Below are 23,771 nucleotides of genomic sequence, written 5' to 3'. Positions count from 1 at the left end.
TGTATTTTGAAATTGAATGTATTTGGGAGGTGCGGGAAAACGGGAAAAGTGGGAAAATATGGAGCTTTGACTGCTGTCTTGCCAATAGCTACTGTTGTACGGAACTGATTTTCTTAAAAATTAAATATTTTGTTTCGTCGCATCATTTGACACACGATTTTTGAGCGAAAACATTCAGGATATGCTTGAAAAACCAGTGAAAAACAGGCAAAACCAAACAAAAAAAACTGTTGACTCCAAATTTTCTTCGCTTTTTTGGAGCACTTCCTGTTGAGTCACAACAACGTTTATACGCTAGAAAGTTAGGTGGGCACGTCAATCGGCGTATTTAACTGTTTCCCATCGAAAAACCGCGGGAAACAGGCAAATACACCGATTGCTTTGAGACTATCAAAAATCCATCAAAAAATGATGTGCGATATGTCAAATGGGTATTGACGAGACGAATTCGAAAATATAAATTTTTGAAAGATTGGATCTGTCGATTGGTAGCTATTGGTGAGAGAGCAAGCACATCAGCTTGCTTTGCTTATTTTGCCTGTTTTCACGCACCTCCTTGTTACCTACTTTGATTTTATGCAACGACGAGACAGAAATTGAGTAGACGACGACGGGGAAAGGAAGAGAATGGGAGTGAAAAACATTTCAAAGACTAGCTTCAGACCAAATCGAATTCGCAAGAATTTTGTCATGCTTTTGCATTATTATTTATACTTTTAACTGAGCAAACGACAAACGAAAAAGCTTAAGCATGAAAAAGTAAAAAAAAGAAAGAAAGAAAACGAACCACTTGCACTTGTTGTGTATACCCATTGCTCGTCAAGTTTCACAGAACTAAACATTTTATTTATTTTCTTTTCAGTGTGAGAGTTGTTCAATTTTATGTATATTCACTCTGACGACAAGTTTTCACTTTGACTTTATTTCATGAGGATATACTTAACATAGAAAATATATTTTAAAAAAACGAAATCGCAAAACTTAGCGAGAGTTCTTCAGCTTTGTGTTGCGAATAAAAGTCCATCAAAAATTTATTTATCGCTGAAGTACACACAAAACTACAAATTGCACGTGTATACGTGAGTGTACACGTAGCTTGTTCAAGTTACTTTTTCATTATCGAAGTACATGCCTCGCAGAGTCAGAAGTATACCGGCTCAAACGTATTTCGAGTACGTCTTTAAACCATTTGTAATTGCAAAAATCTCATTACGCCGCCTATATGTCAGGTACGGTATGGATATCACAGGCATCATTATGTTCTCGCTCTTCATGACGATTGTACAGTTGAAATGCTATTCGAACAAGTACGGAGTCCTTTCCAACAGAACGTCTAAAAATAAGGAGCTAAGGTCTCTGCGAGAAGATTCTAATTTAATTTAGAATTTTCACATTAATTTGAATCGTGAGCCTCTACAGTCATAAACACCTTAACGTGCTGGCCGTGGTAACAGTCTCCGATTTTTATTAGTCCACTTTGTTCCACACATTCATCATGTCCGGAGCGTTAGCGGAGGACTTGACGCAGTCTAACTTCCAAAAAAAGAACGAAGAAAATTTTTTGAGACGCGGCAACTATATATAGGCGAGAATTTAAGTTTCTTTCCTTTGGCCTGTATCAAGACAAATCCTATTCTATCTTATTCGCGCTTCAAATACGAGCAAAACGTGCTATCACTCGACTATGCAACTTTAAAATTGCCGGAGATACATCGTTTTGAAGTTGGTCATTTTGATAGAAAATGCACCAAATTAACGTTTTCCAAACAATCAAAATCTTTCAACTTACTCTGTATGTTTCTGTCTATCTGTCTATCTGTCTATCTATCGACGGTCGATGTCGGAAACTAGTCAGCCAATCTCCATGAAATTTTGCAGGAACCTCAGGGTGAGCATAAAAATGAAAATGTGATACGCCATTACCCCAGGAAAAACCAGAATTTTGTTTTATTGGCCTCTCGAAGTGGTTTCTGAGTGTGGTTTTCGAGGGTCGGGAACGCGTTTTCGGCTGTAGCTTAGCTGTATTGAAACCCACAGAGGCGTGCGACCCATCAAATGAAAGGTATTCGTAACACGATTTGAACAAAAAAATAATTTAAAAAACCAAATTTTGAGCTACTCGACTAATATTTTTTTGGGTTATGAGAGGTAGAGAATTACTTTCTTCGGCAAAGTCTCAGAGTTTTACAAGTAGAACAGAGGGGCATATGTGAAAAATGTCGAAAGTTGGAAATGGGTGGGTCAATTATGTTTTTAGAGGTATTTCTTGAATGGTGGCAGATAGAGAGTTACTTTCTTCCGCAAAGTCTCAGAGTTTTACGAGTAGAAAGGAAGGGCATTTGTGAAAAATGTCGAAAGTTGGAAATGGGTGGGTCAATTGGGGTTTTAGAGATATTTCTTGAATGGTGGCAGATAGAGAATTACTTTCTTCGTCAAATTTTCGAATTTTGTCAAATTTTCGAATTTTGTCAAATTTTCGATTTTCGTCAAATTTCGTCAAATTTTCGAATATCGTCAAATTTTCGAATTTTGTCAAATTTTTGATTTTCGTCAAATTTTCGATTTTCGTCAAATTTTCGATTTTCGTCAACTTTTCGATTTTCGTCAAATTTTCGATTTTCGTCAAATTTTCGAATTTCGTCAAATTTTCTATTTTCGATTTTCGTCAAATTTTCGATTTTCGTCAAATTTTCGATTTTCGTCAACTTTTCGATTTTCGTCAAATTTTCGAATTTCGTCAAATTTTCTATTTTCGTCAACTTTTCGAATTTCGTCAAATTTTCGAATTTCGTCAAATTTTCTATTTTCGTCAAATTTTCGAATTTCGTCAAACTTTTGATTTTCGTCAAATTTTTGATTTTCGTCAAATTTTCGATTTTCGTCAAATTTTCGAATTTCGTCAAATTCTCAAATTTCGCCAAATTTCCGAATTTCTGTTATAAAAAGCAGTGTTCTAAAACTTCTAAAACGACTGATATCCCAACAAAAATCTCTTCGAGAAAAGTGTGACGTAGTCTTTGAAGTACAATTTCTAAAATGAATGATATCGCTAGAGTTGACGCTTTCAGCTTCGTTACGCAAAAATTAAATTTTACACCCAGTTCAAACAAGCTGGCTTAGTTTTTCTCATCATCTGCCAAATAATTTTTACCAAAAAAAATTTGACTGGAAACAACCAAAATTTTACCAAAAAAATCTGCGTCGCAAAGTGGCAAATGTTCAGGAACAGACCAGCAAGAAAATTTATCTGCGACACTGCGAAAACCCGGTTTCCATATCCAGGATTTTTATTCAAACCGTAGCACTCGATACTATGTTTCCCGGAACAAGTATCATAATCTGGGTAGTTAGGGTGTTTGCTGCCCTTAACAAACTGCACCCAGAACAATGATGCGACCCAATGAATCCAGCGTACAAATATCTGAGTCTAACTATTCAATAAAGTCTACAGAAGAAGAAAGAATCTTTTGTCAGTAATCAATAGTGACATAGTGCCCTCAATGTACTAGGAGATGTTGAATAAACCTTTTGCCGGTAAACCGTGCGAAAGCTCTAAAATTTCACTTGATTTGAACCGATCTACCGTGCCACGCCTGAAAACTTAAGAGAGACGAATTCGTGAGAGAATTTCATATATTTCCTCTCACAAATTTGCCTCTCTAAGGTTCTTATGCGTTGGTTGTACGGTAGCAATTTATTTTTGATTAATAAACCTGGCCATCGGCATCTCGAACAAACATTTTAATTTCGCCAGAAATACTTCATCGGCGAACTTCGAATTTGCACCAGTCAATTTAGCAATCAAGATAGCGAATTGTTCTTGCGATATTCTAAGAACGCTCAAATGAAATCTGACACTCAGTCTTTTCGCCTGGTTGCATAAAACAGATCCTTTGGTGCAAATTGAGTGCGGGTTGCTAGATAGTTCTAAAGTGGTAACAAAGTTCCCTTTTTGTTGCTACTTTTACCGGCACTGTCGTGCTATTAAACAATCGACACGCTCAATTAATTTAGAGAAAAGAAAAGAAGAAAAAAAAACTTTGACGAAGCAAATTGTCGTAGAAAAAAGAATCGTTTTCGCATCGATCATAAGCTGCTGAAAAGAGGAATAATTTCTACGAAAATTTCCACTTCAAATAATTGTAAATGTTGCCATTAAAAACGGTTGATATTCTACCCGTCGGAACAATTTCAATAAACGTGTGCAAAAGTTTCCCAATTCGCAACATTTTCTATGTGCAAAATGGGAAATTTAATTATAAAATATCAGTCCCGGAAAACTGTTGAGAATCATGAAACATTTAGTTTTAGCATTAACTCTCGCTTCAACCGAATTAATGTGTACATACTTGATGGTTGGTTGGTTCATATGCATAACTATACACAATATTCGCTCTCAAACTAAAAACCAAACTCACACCCAGTTTAACTAAGTCGACGGTTTTGCCGCACGTTAAATTAAACATTCGAGGTTCAATTTAGAGAGATATTTTCGTATGCAAAATTGCGTTAAGTGATATGGTTTCGTATAAAATCGAAACGTTTGCTCTTTGCACTTTTCCTTGTGGGTGGAATCGCTCCAAATTTTTCGCTTTGAAGTGAAAGCATTTTTCGAAATCGAATTAACTGATGTGAATGAGCGGTGAATGAATGACCTTCCCGTTGAAGTATGATATGGGTAAAATAGAAATCGTCAGTGTAATGGATCATTAGGGGTAAACCATTATGGTTCGTACAGTTCGTAAGTATGGCAATTTCGTGAGCTTTTGACATTTCTTCCATATATTTTATGTCAAAAGTCTACGAAATCGCCATACTCACGAACTTTACGAACCACGATTTACACCTATTGTAGCCATATTAGTGAACGTCACCGCAAGAAAAAATTAAGACTTTTTTGGTAGTGGACTTGCGTCACGCCCGCTTACTAACGTGCGGTCATGATTCGATGAATAGCTTAACTATAAGAACAACGATTCCATTAGTCTGGCATTAAGTTATTTCCACGACTACGTCTCGAATGAACGAATCTCACACGAAAATTCGACTTTTCGGACTTCTCTCCGTAGATATCTTTTCGCAACTTAGTGATGAAAAGTGAAACTTTCATTACAAGTTGCAAATAGTTATTTATGCTACCGAGTGATTAAGACCGCAGGTCGAGCAGGGCCAGACTGATTCTATGGTGAAATCGGGCAAACCTCGAGCCTTTTAGTTAAATTTCGAGCCTATCTTGATTAAGGCTCGGAACGGGTTCGGGTTGACCTGTTTTAGTTCAGGTTGACCTGAACCGGATTCATGACCTGAACCTGAAAAATTATTTCGGGTTCAACCCGAACTTGACCCGAACTTGAATTTTCGATTTCGGGTTTAACCCGAACCTGACCTGAACCCGAAATTGTTCAACCTGAATTTGACCTGGACCTGAATTTTCAATTTCGGGTTCGACCCGAACCTGAACTGAACCCGAAATTTTAAATTTAATCAGGTCGGGTTCGGGTAACCCGAAATTTTTGACTTTTTTTAGTGTAATAAACGCTCAAAATTTCGAACCCGATTAAATTTAAAATTTCGGGTTCAGTTCAGGTTCGGGTCGAACCCGAAATTGAAAATTCAGGTTCAGGTCAAATTCGGGTTGAACAATTTCGGGTTCAGGTCAGGTTCGGGTTAAACCCGAAATCGAAAATTCAAGTTCGGGTCAAGTTCGGGTTGAACCCGAAATAATTTTTCAGGTTCGGGTTAAATCAAGTTCGGGTTCCGGTCTGACCGAACCCGACCCGTTCCGAGCCTTAATCTTGATTAAATCTTTCTGTGTAGCTTCCTATGCGCCTTTCGATAGAGTCAGTCCGGCACTGTGGCCGAGTGTGACAATACACATCGTGTGGCTAAAAAAGCATTTTCATCACCAAAACGTTTTTCTCAACCCAGTCAATGAAAGCCCAATTTTTCGTCACTGAGTTGAGAAAATAACCATTTTCGCACCGAGTGCCGAAAAGTGACCCATTTCAGTATTGGTTTGAGTGTCTCATATTATGTTTGATACTACGCTGAATTTTAGATTCCACACAATAAAACAATAAATAACAAACTTCCCACAGTTGCAGAAAACCTCAGACAATTCTCACTCCCACACCCATAACAGCGCGATACAAACGGAGAGATAAATTTCGAAGTCAAAAAGTTTGTTACGAAAAATTTCCGCAATAGTTGGAAGAGATTTACAACGTTGAAGTTTCGACTTTGTATCGCGCGCCCCCGTAACTGCATCAATGAAATAAGCGAATATATTCGCTACGAGAACATAAGGGAGATGAAAAACTGAAACAAACATTTCATATACATACACGACGGAATAACATATATCCCATCCTCTATGAGCGCTGTATGATTAAATACATTTTCCCCATTCGAAAGCATGTAATTTGGTACAAGTTACATATTTGCCTTATTGGGGTCAAATTTTTTTGTTGCCGATAATTTGCAATATCCTTTTTTGGGGGATCATGCACAGAGGTGAATGTATGGTTCGATGGAAATCTGATTGGGGTTAATAGAGAGCGGGATCGAATATGTTAACCGGATTGAAATACCGAGAGCTTTAAGCTCTACTGTGGGAAAGTGAAAGAATTTCTGAAAGCTTCGTGAAGTTAACAATGATACCGATCGATCGAGCGACTTCAACTGAGCTTTAAGCTTAATCCGTTTCGAAAATGGTTCATCCGTTTGCATGACAGTTAAACAGCAGCCGATGAATCAAAATGAATTTTTGAGAGAGAACTCTCAACCAAAGTATATAAACATACTGAAGGTAATGCAAATGCTGAGCGGATCACAAATTTTACGGAACCCAAGTTTCGGGTGAATATAAGACTTGTTATGTTGCTTGCGTGACGATTGGCGTTTTAATGTTGGTAGAAATGTGTTGTTCTGCATACAATTTTTTGTGTTGAGTATAAAGATGCAACCTAACAAAGTGAATTTAACTAGTGGCCAACATTGTAAAAATTATATTCACCCGAAAGTAGGGTTCCGTGAGTTTTTGTGGATTTGCATTACCTTCAGTATGTTTATATACTTTGCTCTCAACTAAACGTCTTCAATTTTTTCTTTGTTTACTTGACAGCTGTCACACAAATGAAATGAATACAGAGACAAATCAGAGTTTTAAGCTCAAAAAATCGTTCAAAAGCTCATTGTCTCGTTTAAATACGACAGTATTTCGTTGCAAATGTGAAAGGGACCTGGCTGGCATCACTGAAATAAATTAACTTAAATATCCCTCAGTGCTGCCAGTCAGGTCTTTTTAAAATGACTAGTCGTTACTTACGGACCTACTCGACTCAAATATGAAAGAAAATGAAAATTTTGCGCCTAACGTTATCGAACCGAGAAGCATAAGGAACATCAACATGTCAAGGAGATGAGAAATGACAGAATTCTTACGGTTCTCCAAGTTGTGATCGTGCATCTAGACTAAAAAACATTTTACCTCAACATTCACCTCTGAGCATTCACAGAATCATTCATCAGTTTCAACGTCTTCCCCCAATATATCGGCGGCTGTTTATTTACATCCAAAACTTCTGAAAATGAAAATATATTCCGATGCCTTCGGGTCATGTGTGTGGGCTGGTTGTTGGGGGTTTTTGTATTTACATTGGTGCACGTAGGACAAACAAACATGAACCGGGATTTTATTGTTAAAATTGGAAAATGTTTTTCTTATCCTTCAGACAAGTCCTTTGATTTACCAACAATGGTTGGTTTGAATGTACAATCTCTACCAGCCGAAAACAAATATAATGAAAACACAAAACCAAAACCTCTTACAATTTCCACGTTTTACAATTCATTTTCCTTTCTCTTCTTCTCATTTAGATGCCGGTCCACTGGCTTGCACATCATGTCCGTCCCATTTCATGTTGGACAATGGCTTGTGCATCGAATGTCTTGGATCGCAATTCTACGACCCGCCGACGCAACAATGCAAAACATGCCATGAATCGTGTAGGTCGTGCAGTGGCCCCGGACAGTATTCATGTGTTACATGCGCCTTTCCACTACATCTCGACCGATTAAATAATCAATGTGTGCCTTGCTGTCCGACAGATGCATTACCAGAGGATCAGTCGTGTTGCCATTGTGATAAAGATACAGGTGAGTTTGTGGGGTTTTTGGATTTCATATCAAATGAACACACCGAGTCATGCAGAGAGGAAATATGAGAAGAAACTAATGGACATGTTGAATGGAAATGGTAGTTTTCGGTTAGTTTATTCGAGTGTAAATGGACTGGGGTGACCTATTGGTATAGTTCCACACGAGGTACATATGTGCGATAGGCATTTGCAGCCATGGAAATGTATTGGAAATGGCGGAAAATTTAAGGGACGTAACACATTCCGCATGTTGATTTTTTGATGTAAAGTATTGCAATGGCACACCACCCAAACGACAACGTTTAAATGTTCGCAGCGGTTGAATTGACATTACATTATAGATGCTGTGAAAGTAATTCATTTCATGAGGTAACAGTTTTGGATGAAAGCACACTCAGAAGTGTGTTTTTGAGCAGCAATTTTAGGTAGCTGTTTTTTCGTCAAGTTTATTCGAGCCGAGGCCGAGGTATATAATTATACTTGTCAAAATGTCAGTTACCGCAGCCAGTTTCTCAAAAACAGACGAGTGATTTTGCGAGTGTCACCAGGTTGTTTCCGAATGAATCACTTTCGCAAAGGAATTCACGGAAAATAAACCGAAGTTTCGAGTTCCAAGCGCAAGATCACTTCATTGTAGCATCTAGGATTTCAATGGAGTTTTTGCAGTGTTGGAATACTTTTCCAACATTCATGCTGTCATTTTCACCGAATTCCATAGAAATCATTAGCGCTACAGTGAACGAATTGTGGCGCTGCACTTAAATACGCGCTAAACTTGGCATCCATATTTTTTGTGTTTATATTCTTTGACATCAACACAGCTAGCTTTAGCGTTATCGGTAATGCTACGGTAATTTCTGAAGATGAATCGATTGTTATCAGAGTTGTCCGGCTAAAAATTTGGTATTTTATTTAGCAAATTGGTAGTGCTAACAGGCAGTAATGAGACGAAACATAAAGTAAATTGAAAATCGTTCGGTGTCAACAGATAGCTAGATAGTTCGAAGAGTAAAACAAAGAAAACTTAAGAAAATCTTATAAGAAAATTTTGGAAAATTGGGGGAAATCCATAAAATTTGGACTTAGATGCAATTCGCAGGCACCTTCGCCTGCAAATAGTCACTTCGAAATTTGAATTTTCTTGATTTCGAGAAAGTTCCCGAAAATTGGAAAAATTAGGACCAGGTGAAGGCTTTCTTCATATTTTCCAATTGATTCTGGACAAAGATCCTCGTAACATTCGTACTGTCAAGATATGAATGTTCCGAGAATCGGTGTCCTGGCCTAAAGGAAAATTTGAAAAAATCAAAAATAAATTTTTATTTTGAATGTTGTATTGCTTCGGTGGTGTTCCGAACATTGAAATAATATTTTATGCATGAAGATTGCAAGTTACTTGACAATGAAATTGAAATTTGGAAATAAAATTTTTGTTTTACGCGCCCTGACGAGATTTGAACCCCAGACCTCTTGCGTATGAAGCAAGCGTTCTACGTATCAAACCACAGTCCTGTGGTTTGATACGTAGAACGCTTGCTTCATACGCAAGAGGTCTGGGGTTCAAATCTCGTCAGGGCGCGTAAAACAAAAATTTTATTTCCAAATTTCAATTTCATTGTCAAGTAACTTGCAATCTTCATGCATAAAATCAAAAATAAAAATTTTCTTTTAAGTTTCCAAACGTTCATTCTTCTGCAAACTGTAACGTGAAAACAAACAAAGAATTCTCACTGAACCAAAATCTTTCTGTTGAACTCACAGGTGGCTGCATAAATTCATCACCAGCGGGAAAGCGTCGCATTGCAATCGGAGCTGAACAGCAATTCGGCGACGATGGTCTGTTCGGTAACGGTGACGAGTCAAACGGTGCCCTATCCAATGTCGGCTCGATTTACACAACGATAACAGCGATTACCGTCGCTGCCTGTTTGCTGATTGTGACCGTTTTTGTCATCATATTCGCAACGCTACAGGTGTGTGTTAGCAATGACATTTAACGTAATGTTCCATTGTTTCGGTAAAAACGATATTTGACAAGACGAAAACGAACGAGAGCATACACAGGGCCATAACCTGTTGTGACCATTTTGTCAACAATAATTTTTTGGTTATGTCTCTATGGATGACGTTTTGACAGCTGATACCTTGGAACAGATACAAAAAGTGAAACTGATCCAACGAAAAAAAAAACCGATTTCATTTTCGAATGAACCAATCGAATTCTGTTGAGCCAAAATATGAAAATCAATTTTTTTCTTTCTGTCCATTCCGCAGAGAAATAGCTACAAATCGCACACCAACGTTAAATACAATAAGCTATCGAAAGGGAAAAGGTCATCTGGATCGGGAACGAACACCGTGGCCATACCATGTGGTGATGATGACGGCGATTCGGCACCAATGATGGCATCAACATTAAACTTTAGTGACGACGACGATGAAGAAGACGATGAACATAACGGGAATGAAATTACGTTTTATGCTAATACGTGAGAGGGAGTGTGAGAGACGGAAATGTAATAGTTTAGGGGCAATGAAATAAAATTTAAAAATAAAGAAAAAAAATGGAACAAAAAAACTTAAACAAAAAAAAATTGAAAATAAAATAAATTTCAAAAAAAAGCAGAAGAAAAAACAACTGAGGAGAAGATAAAACAAAATGTTATATACGAGAAGAAAAAGTAGTTTTATATTAAACGAATTAAACGAAACCGATGAGAATTTAAAAACAAAACAAAAAAAAAACAAAATTTTTTGGGGATGTGTGCATAAAGGTTTATGAACGTTTTTTATTATTTGGAAATTATTGACTGTTTTGAAATAAAAAAAAAATTATTTCTATTTCGAGTTTGCAAGAGTTTCTCTTTTGAGTCGCAATTGACACCACCTACCCCAAAAGACATTCTCCACCGGAAAAATTTACGTCGGCATATGGTGAGTATTTTTCGATAACTTCCTCACTAGGTCCCACCTTTTCTAGGTCCCTTGACTGATGAACTTATCAAAAGACATTCTTTTATTTTAAGAGTGAAATCGCGAATTCTTCGACCAATTTGTATGGAGGATAAAACCAACGTATCAGGAGTTTTGAAGTATATGGAAATCCCAACAAAATCTCTACCAGAAATGTGTGACGTAGTCTTTGTAGAACAATTTATAAAATGAAATATCGCTACACGGTGAGGCTTAAAATTTTTAAATAAACGTGTAAGTTAACATCCAGGTTTTTTTCATAAATGAGTTGGGGAAGAGAAGTGCTGTTCAAGTAAACAAGTTTTAGCAAAATCCCCTTAGCTGTTCCTGAGAACCAGCACCAGCGTCAGCCAGGGCTTGTGAAACAGTGAGGACTTAAGATTTACATTGGAATTGATAGAGGGACAAATTCTAAGATTTACAGTGTAAAAATTATGGCTCTCGATAATTTCTTCATCGAGCAATAGTAGCTAAAAGTAAAAATTTCACCATTTTAAAAGATTGATATCTCCTTTACAAAGCAACCGGGGAAGCCTTTGAATGGTGATCATAGACTAGTTTTGCAAACCCTTTTGAACAGCAAAAAAAATATTTTTGAATCGAGGTTTTCTGTTACATTTTCAGAAATTGCTCTTTTAGGCTACCCTCGGTGAACTTTGGACGCTTCAATACCTTACTGGTAAGAGTATTTCTGTCAACGTGGTTGCTTATATGGTAGCTTAGAGTCTAAGCTTTACAACGATACCAAATATGCCATACTTTCTGCTCTACAAGAATTATTGATGAAAAAGTTTTGTATCAAGGTCGCTCTACTCGTAAATCTAGAGCTATCTAGAGTAATTATCTATAAATTATTGTAAATACCTTTTATTTGACGTATCACTTACAAGTTTAACGTTTAAATGTCCGGAGATATCTTCGAAAAACCGTACAGCACTTATTGGGCCACAGCTCGGGAGGGGTCGATCCAAAATCACTCATCTTCGAACTTAGCCTGTCTTTTGACATTACCAAACGGAAAAAAAAAGAATTTTCAAAATCGGATGCGTTTTACTCAAGTTATCGTGCAGACAGACAGACGGACAGACGGACAGACGGACAGACAGACGGACAGACAGACGGACATTTTTTTTCGCGGATTTGGCATCTCTAGACAACCACAATAGGTTTCCCCTTACTCAGGGAGTCCAATTCGACGTGTTACAAACGTATGGGTAAACCTATAAGACCCCAGTACTTCGTACGGGTCTAAAGATACGAATCGAAATTCACGAGAGTCGTGATCGTGATCCTTGATCAGATCATTAAGCTAAAGGTGTCAGTTTTACCGCAATTCACCAATAGATCGATTAGAGGAAAACTTCGAAAACAGATTTCGAAATTTAGATTGTCTTTGCCGTACAGCGACAAAAATAAAATAACTGTAAACCCCATCTTTGACAACACGAACGACGGCGATTTCATCCACAGATATGAACATAACCTAAACGTCAACAAATTTCTTTGTAAATTTTTTGTTACAATTTTCATTAACCTGAAAGTTGAGGTTAAGTTGCCTTCTGTGGATGATTTGACATTTCGAAATGACCTTTACTTGGAACAAACCTGTGCACGCGTTTAGTGGTATGGTAGAAAGTTGATATCTCGATTGTTTTTATAGAATAGGAGCCAGATATTGCTAGGTTTCCATCTTTTAGTGAGTTTTATCAATTTATCAAAAAAAAATTCTAACTTTTTCTGGAACCTTGGTCGTTTTAGTGTACGTATACCTAACCACATGTCCTTTATTGTACGTAACATTTAAAAGTTTATCTGCTGCAGGAAAGTGCTCTAATAATTGCAATGAATTGCGGGAAACAATTTCTTCGTTTTGTTTCGATACGAGAAAATTAACTTGGCTCCTCGACGAACGACATCTACACAACATTCCAGTTGTATTAAGATAATTACTTCCGTTGATCCGGTATTTTCATTTATTTTCCCGCAAAACATAACAATGGAATCCAACATAATGTTATGGTTCAACCGAAAAATGTCTGACAACCATTTTCCATGAGTGGATTGTGTGTATAAAAGTGTGTGGTACTTGCTGCTGCTGTTGTTGTTATTGTGATGGTATTTTTCCCTGAAATTATTAAAAAGCACACGATAACTCTCAACAGCAGTGTTCGTTGAGAATATACATACATTCCCCGGCTATTCAGAGGGTTTATTTTCCACTTTGTTTTCTAATTATAATTTTTTTTTGTTTTCCTTTTTTTACTCAGTTGTTCATTTTTATTTTACGCGTAGCATATTGTGCAGATATACAATACACAATCGACATTCCATACTCGGAATGTATACATATACACACAGCCCAAGTCACACACCCGGCATAAGAACGTTTAATTGCGCCTGATTAGTTTTTAATTGTTATACGAAATTAATTATGTTTGTCTTGTGTGTGTGTGTGTGCGCTGAGTGGCTGCTGTTCGGGAAAATTTTGAAACGCTGCCGAGATATAATTTATGTTCCGTCTGTGATGTTTGGTGATATTGTATTATACGAAATTGTATTAGTCGAGGAATGAGTTTTGTTATTGGCCGGGTTTGTGATAATATAAATGTGACAGTTGAAATCAAAATAGTCCGTTTTTTTATTCATCTTTTATTCATCTGTCAGAATGACGTTTTAAACGTCAAACGAAAAATATATTTGAAGTAAATAGTCACACAATCAGTTATTTTTCCTCAATTCAATTGGAGGAATAGAATGGAGAGAAAATAAACGATCGTCATTAGAACAAACAGTAAACTTAGAGCTCAGCTCTATTAGAGTCACCGTACCCGAATTGTAAAAGGCTGAAGCAAGAAATTGGGTTTGACATGACATTCACCTTTCACAGACATCAATCATACCATTAGGAGATCGAATCTGTTGCTTGATTTGATATTAGTACTGTCAACGGACCGAAATGTAAATCTTTTACTTCATTTGAAGCTCAAACGTTAGATGCTCACCAACGCACTGCTCCTAGCATGAACACTCCTTTGACAAATGTCCAATTTGGAGGCTTTTGTGATCAATGAAAGTGTAAACCAGGTATGGTCTATTGTCCGTCCGGAGGACATAAAAATTTGATTTTCGTACTTAAACGCACTCATTTTCATATTATTTTGACATAAAATATGAGTGTGTTTAAGAAGAATTCGCCGATCGACCATACCTGTTCTATACTTTCATTGTTTGTGATGAGAGCTACCACTTAGGCTTGATTGTATTGTGTGTTTTAACTCATACAACGAAAACAAGTCATCTATCTTTACGAAAGAAACGCAGTGCCTACTGTGACTTTGGTCTTACGTTGGTCTTACCTATACGAAGTCCACTATGATCAAGTACTCTATTTTACATAAAAATGTTTTTACAGTTGTGTAACACACTCAAGTTTCAGTACCCTATTTAGAGTATCACTCATGCTTGAAGTGCGTTGGTGAAATATGAAATGTTGGCAAAAAAAGGAAAAATCTGAAATGTCTATATAACCCTTGATGGCGCGTTAACTTAATCAATCCTGAGCCGATTTCCTAAAATTTGGTATCCATCGACGAAAAATAAAATTCCCAAGAGCTCAAGTTCGTAGACGAACAATATCGGTCAAATGATCTAAGTTATTCCTAAAAGGGCTTTTAACTGGTTTTCTGATGACACGAAAACTTGAGCAATCCTAAGCGGTTTTGGAAATTTTGGACAAGGACAAAATTTCTGGGGCTAGGTTCGTAGATAGGCAATATCAACCTAATGATAATGATCTGGAAGTTATTCCCAAAAGACTTTTTGCCTTTTTTGACGGGACGACAACTTAAGTGCTTCTGAACCAATTTCATTTTTTTCCATCATGGAAGAATCCAACGCGTTTGGGCTCCCAATCTCTTTCTTCGACTGTTTGAGAATAAATTAATAACTTAATCAGTCAAGTGACCTGACCCCCCCATAGGATGGAACTTAGTGTTATAAACAACCTAGTGTCAGACAACGACGACAAGAATAAACAAGTGAATTATCAAACGATTTTGCTGCGATTGGCATGCCGTATTTAAAAGGTTAAAAGTAAATCATGAGAAGCTTACCCAAAAAAAATTCAAATCCGCCAGGAAAGGGGCATAAATTGACGGAACGCAATTAAAATTGTTGTCCGAAAAAAATAAAACAAAAAATAATTTCGTGTCCATTTATGGTACAGGGTGAAACGTTTGTATCGTTGCACTTTGACTGTGAACACATTTAGCACTATACTGGACACACATATGAAAATGATAATTTGCATATCACAACTATATCGCCGTAGTGCCTACAACTTGTAGGTGAGCTAGATATTATGCAAATAATAAGTGAAAGTAATGGTACTTCCTTAGAGAGAAGTTGCACCAGTTGTGCTTCACGGAACGTCGTGTATTTTATATTTGCACAATCCTTTTTGCAGGATTATACTTACCATTTCCGTGGAATCACTGGAAAATGGAAGAAAACTCGAATGTTTGTTTGTTATGTTTAGATACCTCACAGTCTTTTACGCTCAATAAGACGATGTGAAGTATGCAAATACTCTCTGAAGAAATTTATGCGCATAACTGATATATCTCGCCTAAATGTAGCCTCATACACAAACTAATAGTATGAGTCACTTACTGGCCATTTAAAGAGCGACATATAGTGTCAAAATTGACATTAGAACAAAAGAATTATGTCAATTTTGACACTATATGTCGCCCACACGTCACTTTCTAAATGGCCAGTTATTGTGTATATCGTTGCAGCAACCAATCACACTGCAACTACACAAATTTTGAAGTTTGAGTGAATTTTAGGACGTTACAAATTCGATTTGCTCGACAGAAAAGTTGCATGTGGAAATGTCTGACAAGGAAATTACTCGGTGGAAAAGCTCTGTGTTGAATTGTATGTCACTGGAATCGATCACTGATCATTTTGGTGGAAACTGGGTGTATCGTGTGCAGAAATCAAAATTTCGATACAAAATTGAAACAAAGACATCAAATGAAAATTGTTTCTGTCGGTCGCTGTGTTTCGAACTGTGAGATAGGTGGGTGATGAGCTGAGCATCTTATAATACGATGCTTTGTATTTAATAAAATCCACCACATCTTATCAGGCCATGGCGACAGTGGCAAAGAGATGACCAACGTCTATGAACATGGTCATATCGTTTTGCATGGGCAAGTGTAGTAAATCATAAATGAAATGAAAGTAAACTTACATTATCATTTCATCATCCAATTTGATGACAGATGCAGGTCTATCTCAACGACGACTACGCTGGTATATTGCGAAATGTCGTTCGCACCATCTATTGGCTTGGGATTACGGAAAGTTTCATATATCTGCAGTTGAAAACGGTACTTTCGAATCAACGGAATCACCCGGTCCATTGATGTAATCAAGAGCATATCACGGTGACATATTATTTGCATTCCCGGTCCGTCAATCTCAATTCATTTTCGGAGTTAGTACTGCACCCATAACGAGGTACACATAATTTCAGTGACTGAATTAAAAACGACTTTTTTTTTAATTTTTTTTTTCGTATTACTTTTTAATTGCATACGGATTCCAATCATACGGAAAGTGGATGCCGGAATATTAATAGGGTTTTTTTTTGCTGATTCGCATTAAACTGAAAGTAATTAAAATTATTTCGAATCAAATTGCATTTCGGTTGGGCATGTGTGTGTGTGTGACGGTAAGTATTATTTAAAAGAAAATATTTGACAATTTAATTGAAAAGTTCGAGGAAAAGTAATTTTCCTTTCGCATAAAAGAGTGGAAGTGAATTCCATCGTCCAAGAACTGTAAACTAAGTCTTTGTGACTGGATAAAAGCACCTACAGTTCGCTAGCATAATAATACATTTTTTCGCAACAGACTTTCAGTTCGTGTTGTTATGTAATCCCTCGCGCAGGAACGCGCGAGGAAGTTAAAGGAAAGTTTGACTATGGGATATGGTAGAGGGGTCAAAGTCGTGGAACTAAACTTTCTTGGCTATGGCCAAAACTGGTTATACGGTACTGATACACGCAAAAACGTGAATTATTGGATGTACATTGTAGACCATTGATTGTAGGTTTTGAAACAAACATCATGGGCGCGCGTTAGCATAGCGCCCGTGACGCAAGTCCTATTACTAGAAAAAATTTCAAATTTTTTTTTTGTCATTTGGTCAATTTCAGTACTTCAAACGAAATGAAAAATCCTACGTTACTTTGTTAGTCCGTCCGTCCGTGTTTCCTATCTTCTAAAGTCTTCTTTAGATTTTGTTGAAATTTTGGGAGTAGATTCTAGTAGTCATTCTAAGACATTCCAGAAAAAAATTGGGGGGAACCTTCCTCGTTTCGGAGCTAGGGCTCCTCGAAGTTCCCATATAGGCCCCATATAAGAACACCTTTAAGTGTGTTTGTGTGTGGGTATGGTAGAACAAATTTGTTCGCTTTTGATAAGCTCTGCTCGCCTCAATTTTTTTCCTAAATTTAGTATTTTTTTAATTTTTAAATTTTTTTTATATTTTTCAAAATTTTTTATATTTTTAAAATTTTTCAAATTTTTCAAAATTTTTCAAATTTTTCAAATTTTTCAAATTTTTCAAATTTTCAAACAATTTCAAAATTTTTCAAAATTTTCAAATTAAAATTTTTTTAAAATTTTTTAAATTAAAAAAAATTTTCAATCTACTAATTCTTCCAAAAGAACTGATATCAGTCAAAAACACTCAAAAGAGTAAAAGTGACGCAAGTCCCTGTGCATACTTCCAAAACAACTGATATCGCTGGAGGTGACGCATTCTGCGCTTGTACGCAAAAACTGTAACAGCAAAAATTTGACCAAAGAAATTCTAACACAAAATTTTACCAAAAAAATTTTGCGTCACAAGTGGCAGATGTTGAGGAAAGTACTTTTAAGAAATTTTTTAAAATAGGCAAGAATACGTCATAATGGTGGCGGGACATTTCCACACCGTCAATATCGTCAGGAACGATATTATCGTTTTTTGGACGATACTCTCGTCTAAAAAACGATAATATCGTTTTTAGACGATAGTATCGTCCAAAAACGATATTATTGTTTTTTGGACGATAGTATCGTCTAAAAAACGATATTATCGTCTAAAAAATTTTCATCCAGGACGATAATATCGTCTAAATTGGAAAATTCTAAAATATTGTCTGGACGATAGTATCGTTTTCTGGACGATATTATCGTTCAAAAAACGATAGTATCGTTTTCTGAACGATATTACCTTTCTAGAAAATCTAATGGATATTTTCGTTTTCTGTACGATAATATCGTCCAAAATGATAATATCGTCCTGGGCGATATTATCGTTTTCTTAAATGATAATATCGTCCAGCATGATACTATCGTTTAAAAAAACGATAATATCGCCCAGGACGATATTATCGTTTAGTTTTGGGTGGTAATATTGTCCAGGACTCAATTTTACTCAGAGGTGCAGCAAGAACCGAGTTCTCTTCCAAAATATCGAAAAACAATTGTCAGAGGAAATCACCTACCAAAAAATAAAAGAAGGACAATTTACTCACACAAAGTCGGTAACTTCCTCCATTAAAAATCATATTTTTTATTGCAGCTATTTATCAAGTCAACGTCTTTCCTCAATGTGGAATATCTTAGCTCAACTCAAGACAACCTTGAGATTAAGTTGAGTTGAGTTGAATCTCAACTCAACTCAAGATTTTCTTGAGATCTTAATCTCAACCCAAGATTACCACAATCTCTAGTTGAATTGAGATTAAGCTCTCAAGATTACCTCAAAATTAGCAGAACCTTCAGGGAAAGCATAGTTTCGATACATTAAGTGAAAGGAAGAGTTTACAAAGTATTTATTGATAGAAAGAAAATAATCGTAAAATCGGTTGTGCTCACTACATACATTGGTCCATACACATCAGTATTTAAAAACTGCAGTGTTACATGTTACAGTCGAACGAGTCGAACTCTTTGATCATAGGGAATTCATCCTTTTACAAAATGTAACGTAAAGACGTTTTGTTCGTTCCTTCCTAGGAAATTCACACGTTTACGAAATGAAACGTAAAGGCGTTTAGTTCGTCCCTAAATAATTCATCTTTTTATGAAATGAATACCAACTTAGATTGTACATAAAAAGCGTTTTAACACGCCGAGCGATCCGGCCCATTGCACCGGGGCGAAGCGGAGGGCCGCAATGCGAGCCGGGCGCCGGAACGGTGTCGGAACTTAGGAGTTAATTTTTTTTTCTCGCGTCGTCTCATAATTAGTCTCTGTAATTTTTCTATATAAAATTTAAATTTACAGAACCAAATGAACCAATTTTTAATATATATTTGCCGTCTATAATTTGGTTCTGTAAATTTAAATTTTATATAAAAAAACTTCACAGACTAATTATGAGACGATGCGATAAAAAAAATTAACTCCTAAGTTACCGACACTGTTCCGGCGCCCGGCTCGCATTGCTGCCCTCCGCTCCGTTCTGGGGCAATGGGCCGGATCGCTCGGCGGGATTACTTCCCTATGGTTGGTATACTCAAAATTACCACAATCACAAGTTGAGTTGAGATTGAATTCTCAATTCAACTCAATCTCAAGAAAATTCTTGAGTTGAGCTAAGATATTCCACATTTTACCCACACATTTTTGTTCAATTTTGTGTTTCGTCTTCAAAAACCATCCAGAACGATAATATCGCCCAGGACGATATTATCGTCTAGAATTTTTATTTTAAATAAATTAAAAACGATATTATCATCCTGGACGATATTATCGTCTCAAATTAAAAAAAAAATAATTAAAAACGATATTATCGTTCTGGACGATACTATCGTCCAGAACGATATTATCGTCCCAAAAATTGTCGCCCAGGACGATAATATCGTCCACAATAACGATAAAATTGTTCAGAAATAGAAAATAACGATAATATCGTCCAGCGGATATTTTAAAAACAATAGTATCGTTTTTTTAAACGATAATATCGTCCAGAAAACGATAATATCGTCCTGAAAATATTTTAGAATTTATAATTTTAGACGATGTTATCGTCCTGGATGAAAATTTTTGGGACGATAATATCGTTTTTTTGGACGATAGTATCGTCTAAAAAACGATATTCTCATTTTTTAGACGATACTATCGTCTAGAAAACGATAATATCGTTCCTGACGATATTGACCGTGTAGTTATGTCGCCTCTCCCGTCCTAATACGTCCGAATCATCTGCCACTTTGTGACGCAAAATTTTTTTGGTAAAATTTTGTTTCTAGAATTTCTTTGGTCAAATTTTTGATGTTACAGTTTTTGCGTACAAGCGCAGAATGCGTCACCTCCAGCGATATCAGTTGTTTTGGAAGTATGCACAGGGACTTGCGTCACTTTTACTCTTTTGAGTGTTTTTGACTGATTTTACTTCTCATACGTACCTTGTACGTCTAAAACGTAGAATTTTACATGTAGATTTTTCGGATGAGTGAACCATTGGTCTGATCTTCACTTCATCAACGACGATGATAAGACTAACGGTTCACTTATCCGCAAATTGTACACAGGTAAAATTCTACGTTTTATACGTATACCAAGTTCGTATCGGAAGTAAAATGTTTGTTTCACACGTACAATGCTTACGTCTAATGTAAACTCAACTCAATTTAAGTTTGCAATTGGTTAGCATTCTACAGTTTTAACTGTTCCACATCGTTCTACATGTTGTCAACAATAGAAGCGTAAAGAGTGTCGTTTCACTCACACGTGTGGAATTGAAGAAACGTAGATACGAACGGTACTTCTATGTGGTGGAATACGTGAGGAACAAATAAACCGAAAGAAAGAGGAATTGGAGTCATTGCCATCAATTATTTGGTGTCACTTTTTTTTAAGACATCACACACCGTCAACGGATTTTTTTTTTGACTGAATGACATTACTAACGAATAATTAAACGTAGAACAAAGAGACCTTATCGGCAATCAGATGTCATTATTGTGGACAACAACCTGATGGAGCGAATTATTTGTGTTGCGGTTGAGTTTCGAACCCACAACTGGCAATTCAATAATTCATTGTGACGTCTCGTGACTTACACATTGCCGCTATTGAGGTATTCCGGGGAAATGTAGGGTTTCTTTCCAGTTCCAGTGTCGACAATGAATAAGACTTTCGGAGAAAACAAACCCTATCAACAAATGCTGTATTTTAACGGAGAGATTCATTCCAGTTCTTCGTTTTAAACCAGTGTTTTAACGGTAAAAACCGGTTCAGCACTCAAGAAAAAATGTTTTGTTTAGTGTCTCAGCGCACTGAGCGTTTTTTCTTTCGCCATAAGAACCTGGACTATTTAGCAGATTAGAGTGGAGAGTGAGAGTGGATATATGGGACTCTACAAACATAAAAAAGCTTCCCTTGAGTGTCACCAAATAAATTTGTTTTTATTTCGAAATAAAATTTTGTATCAAAAATAAACAAAACTTCGTCCCACATCCCAAACTAAACTACGCGGAGCGTTTATAATCTGAAAACTCCATATTTTAACAACAACAAAGAGCAACGACAGTGGCGGATTATATAATGTTCCAGCTTATTTATCACGTTTACATTGTATACACAAACAGAGAGAGAGACACCCATACACACACAAGACGAATATAATTTATCAACAAATTACTTCAGGGACCTATAAACATAATTTATGAAACCACATCCCCACAGCCCCTCTTCAATTTCCTTACCGATTTCCGAGTAAATATTTTCGTTCGTCTTGTCAAGATGTTACGATGATGGAAAAAAGTAAAAAAAAAATAATTTTCGTATTAAAGTCTAACGTTTCCCGTTCATTATTTATACACATGCCGTCCCATCGTTAACATATATATACATCCACCACCCTCGTTGGCACCAAAAATATATTTCGAGATTGTCAACACTGGCTGCCTTCCTACTTCAAATTAATCAATCTTGCCCCATCGGCCGGCTCACAAACATAAAAGCTTGCCGTGCAATTGTATTTGCCATATTCCGTTTGCATGGCATGAATAACATCGGCGACAGCAATTTTTCGCACCAAGGTCACCGTACATCCACCGAAACCACCGCCGGTCATTCGTGAGCCTAGCACACCGGAACACTTATTAGCTGCTTCAACGAGTATGTCGAGCTCTTTGCAGGACACTTGAAAGTCGTCACGTAGCGACAAATGAGATTCGGTCATTAATTTTCCCATCTGTGGACGGAGGAAACGAAAAAAAAAAATTTGTTAGGTTTTCGTGCACACATGGCAGAACAGTTGTAACGATTTGTAAAGTTAGCAGGGAATTTGTGAGAGGGTAATCAGTTAAATGGGAAATAGAAGGAATGTAGAAAGTGATGGGTCAGAGAGAAAGAGAGAGATATACTATACAAATGTTCGGATGTCTATTGCGTCTGACACGTACAAAGTGTGGTAAGGAAGTTATACGTCAGACACGTATGCGTGCTAACGTACGACACGTATTTAAAAGAAAATTATTTATTCACTCCTATTGCTTTCGAATCGCTAGGTTGCATGGGCCCAGAAACGAAAAAATTTGTCTACAAATTGGGGTCATTAATGAAAGCAGCTTCAGGAGAACCGCGCTCCACCGATTACTTATTACAGAAAATTTCAATCGCTATTCAAAGAGGAAATGCGGCATGCATTCTAGGAACATTAGGGAGAAGTAGAGTAGATGATTTTTATTTATTGTAATATTTATTTGTTGATGAAAAGATCGTTTTTTTACTGACTGCGCCTTTGTGAGCAGTCTTTTTTTTCGCTTGTTTAAATAAATAAATGGAATTCACCTGCTTAGACAATGGCGGTAATTGGCATGTTTCTTACCTTAGTCATCTTATATTATACAGTGACTATGTATGGAAATACGTGTCGTGTGTAAGTACGCATACATGACTGGTGTATAACTACCTTACCACACTTTATACGTGTCAGACGTAATCTTTTTTCTCAGTGTATTCCTAGGTAGCACTGAATTATAACTACTTTGTTTGAGATTCCTGCCAGAATTTTCTGAAAAATATTGTTCGTAACTTTGGCTAAAAGGCCCTTTGAGAGAATTTGATTCTCTGGAATAAGCATTCATCCAGCTCGTACTCTTATTAGCTAATAAAGCTTTTAACCGTTAGAAAAACTACACTTGGGGTGGGGTAATAGGAGTTCTGCACTATAAGCTCATGTTTTGACAATATTTCCTCGTGATCAATTTTGGCAAGTCGCAGACGGCAAGCATATCAACAGTTTCACTATTCAATCTATTACTTCATTTGATCGAATATTTTCAGAAATTGATTTCAGAAATCTTTTACTTCATTTGTTTTGATCGTAATTTTTGCGTCGTTGTCGATAACAGATGACAGCCGTCTGTAACAGGTAAAATGATGATACGGAATCTGTACCAACCGTAGCTTCTTGTTTGTTCAGGGACCTCACTAACAGCTTTTTATGGCCCAATCACAAGTTCAGCCTGGACTACTGGCATCCGAACAACCAAAACGCCTCAAAGTATTCAAATACTCTCTAAGTAACGTTAGGCGCATAACTGAGTTATCTCGCCTAAA

The 23,771-nt window shown here is 36.7% G+C and overlaps 2 protein-coding genes across 4 annotated transcripts in view; one reads left to right on the top strand and one right to left on the bottom strand.

The window, feature by feature from the left end:
• The window catches only part of LOC119075946 (furin-like protease 2), a 196,903-nt gene extending 185,897 nt beyond the window's left edge, over nt 1-11,006 (top strand). For both annotated transcript variants that reach the window (XM_037182510.1, XM_037182509.1), the window contains exons 15-17: nt 7,879-8,157; nt 9,921-10,132; nt 10,434-11,006. In XM_037182510.1, the coding sequence (XP_037038405.1) occupies nt 7,879-8,157; nt 9,921-10,132; nt 10,434-10,652 (710 nt within the window). In that variant the 3' untranslated portion in view covers nt 10,653-11,006. The remainder of the gene's footprint in view (nt 1-7,878; nt 8,158-9,920; nt 10,133-10,433) is intronic.
• A 10,578-nt stretch (nt 11,007-21,584) lies between these two features.
• Nucleotides 21,585-23,771, bottom strand: part of LOC119075961 (galactokinase-like) — a 42,818-nt gene continuing 40,631 nt past the window's right edge. For both annotated transcript variants that reach the window (XM_037182542.1, XM_037182543.1), the window contains one exon: nt 21,585-22,401. In XM_037182542.1, the coding sequence (XP_037038437.1) occupies nt 22,117-22,401 (285 nt within the window). In that variant the 3' untranslated portion in view covers nt 21,585-22,116. The remainder of the gene's footprint in view (nt 22,402-23,771) is intronic.

The sequence above is a fragment of the Bradysia coprophila genome, unplaced genomic scaffold (assembly GCF_014529535.1).
Source record: "Bradysia coprophila strain Holo2 unplaced genomic scaffold, BU_Bcop_v1 contig_232, whole genome shotgun sequence".
Classification (NCBI taxonomy): Eukaryota; Metazoa; Arthropoda; class Insecta; order Diptera; family Sciaridae; genus Bradysia; species Bradysia coprophila.
The sequence above is the reverse complement of the archived record's forward strand: the minus strand, read 5'-3'. Positions and strand labels throughout refer to the sequence as shown.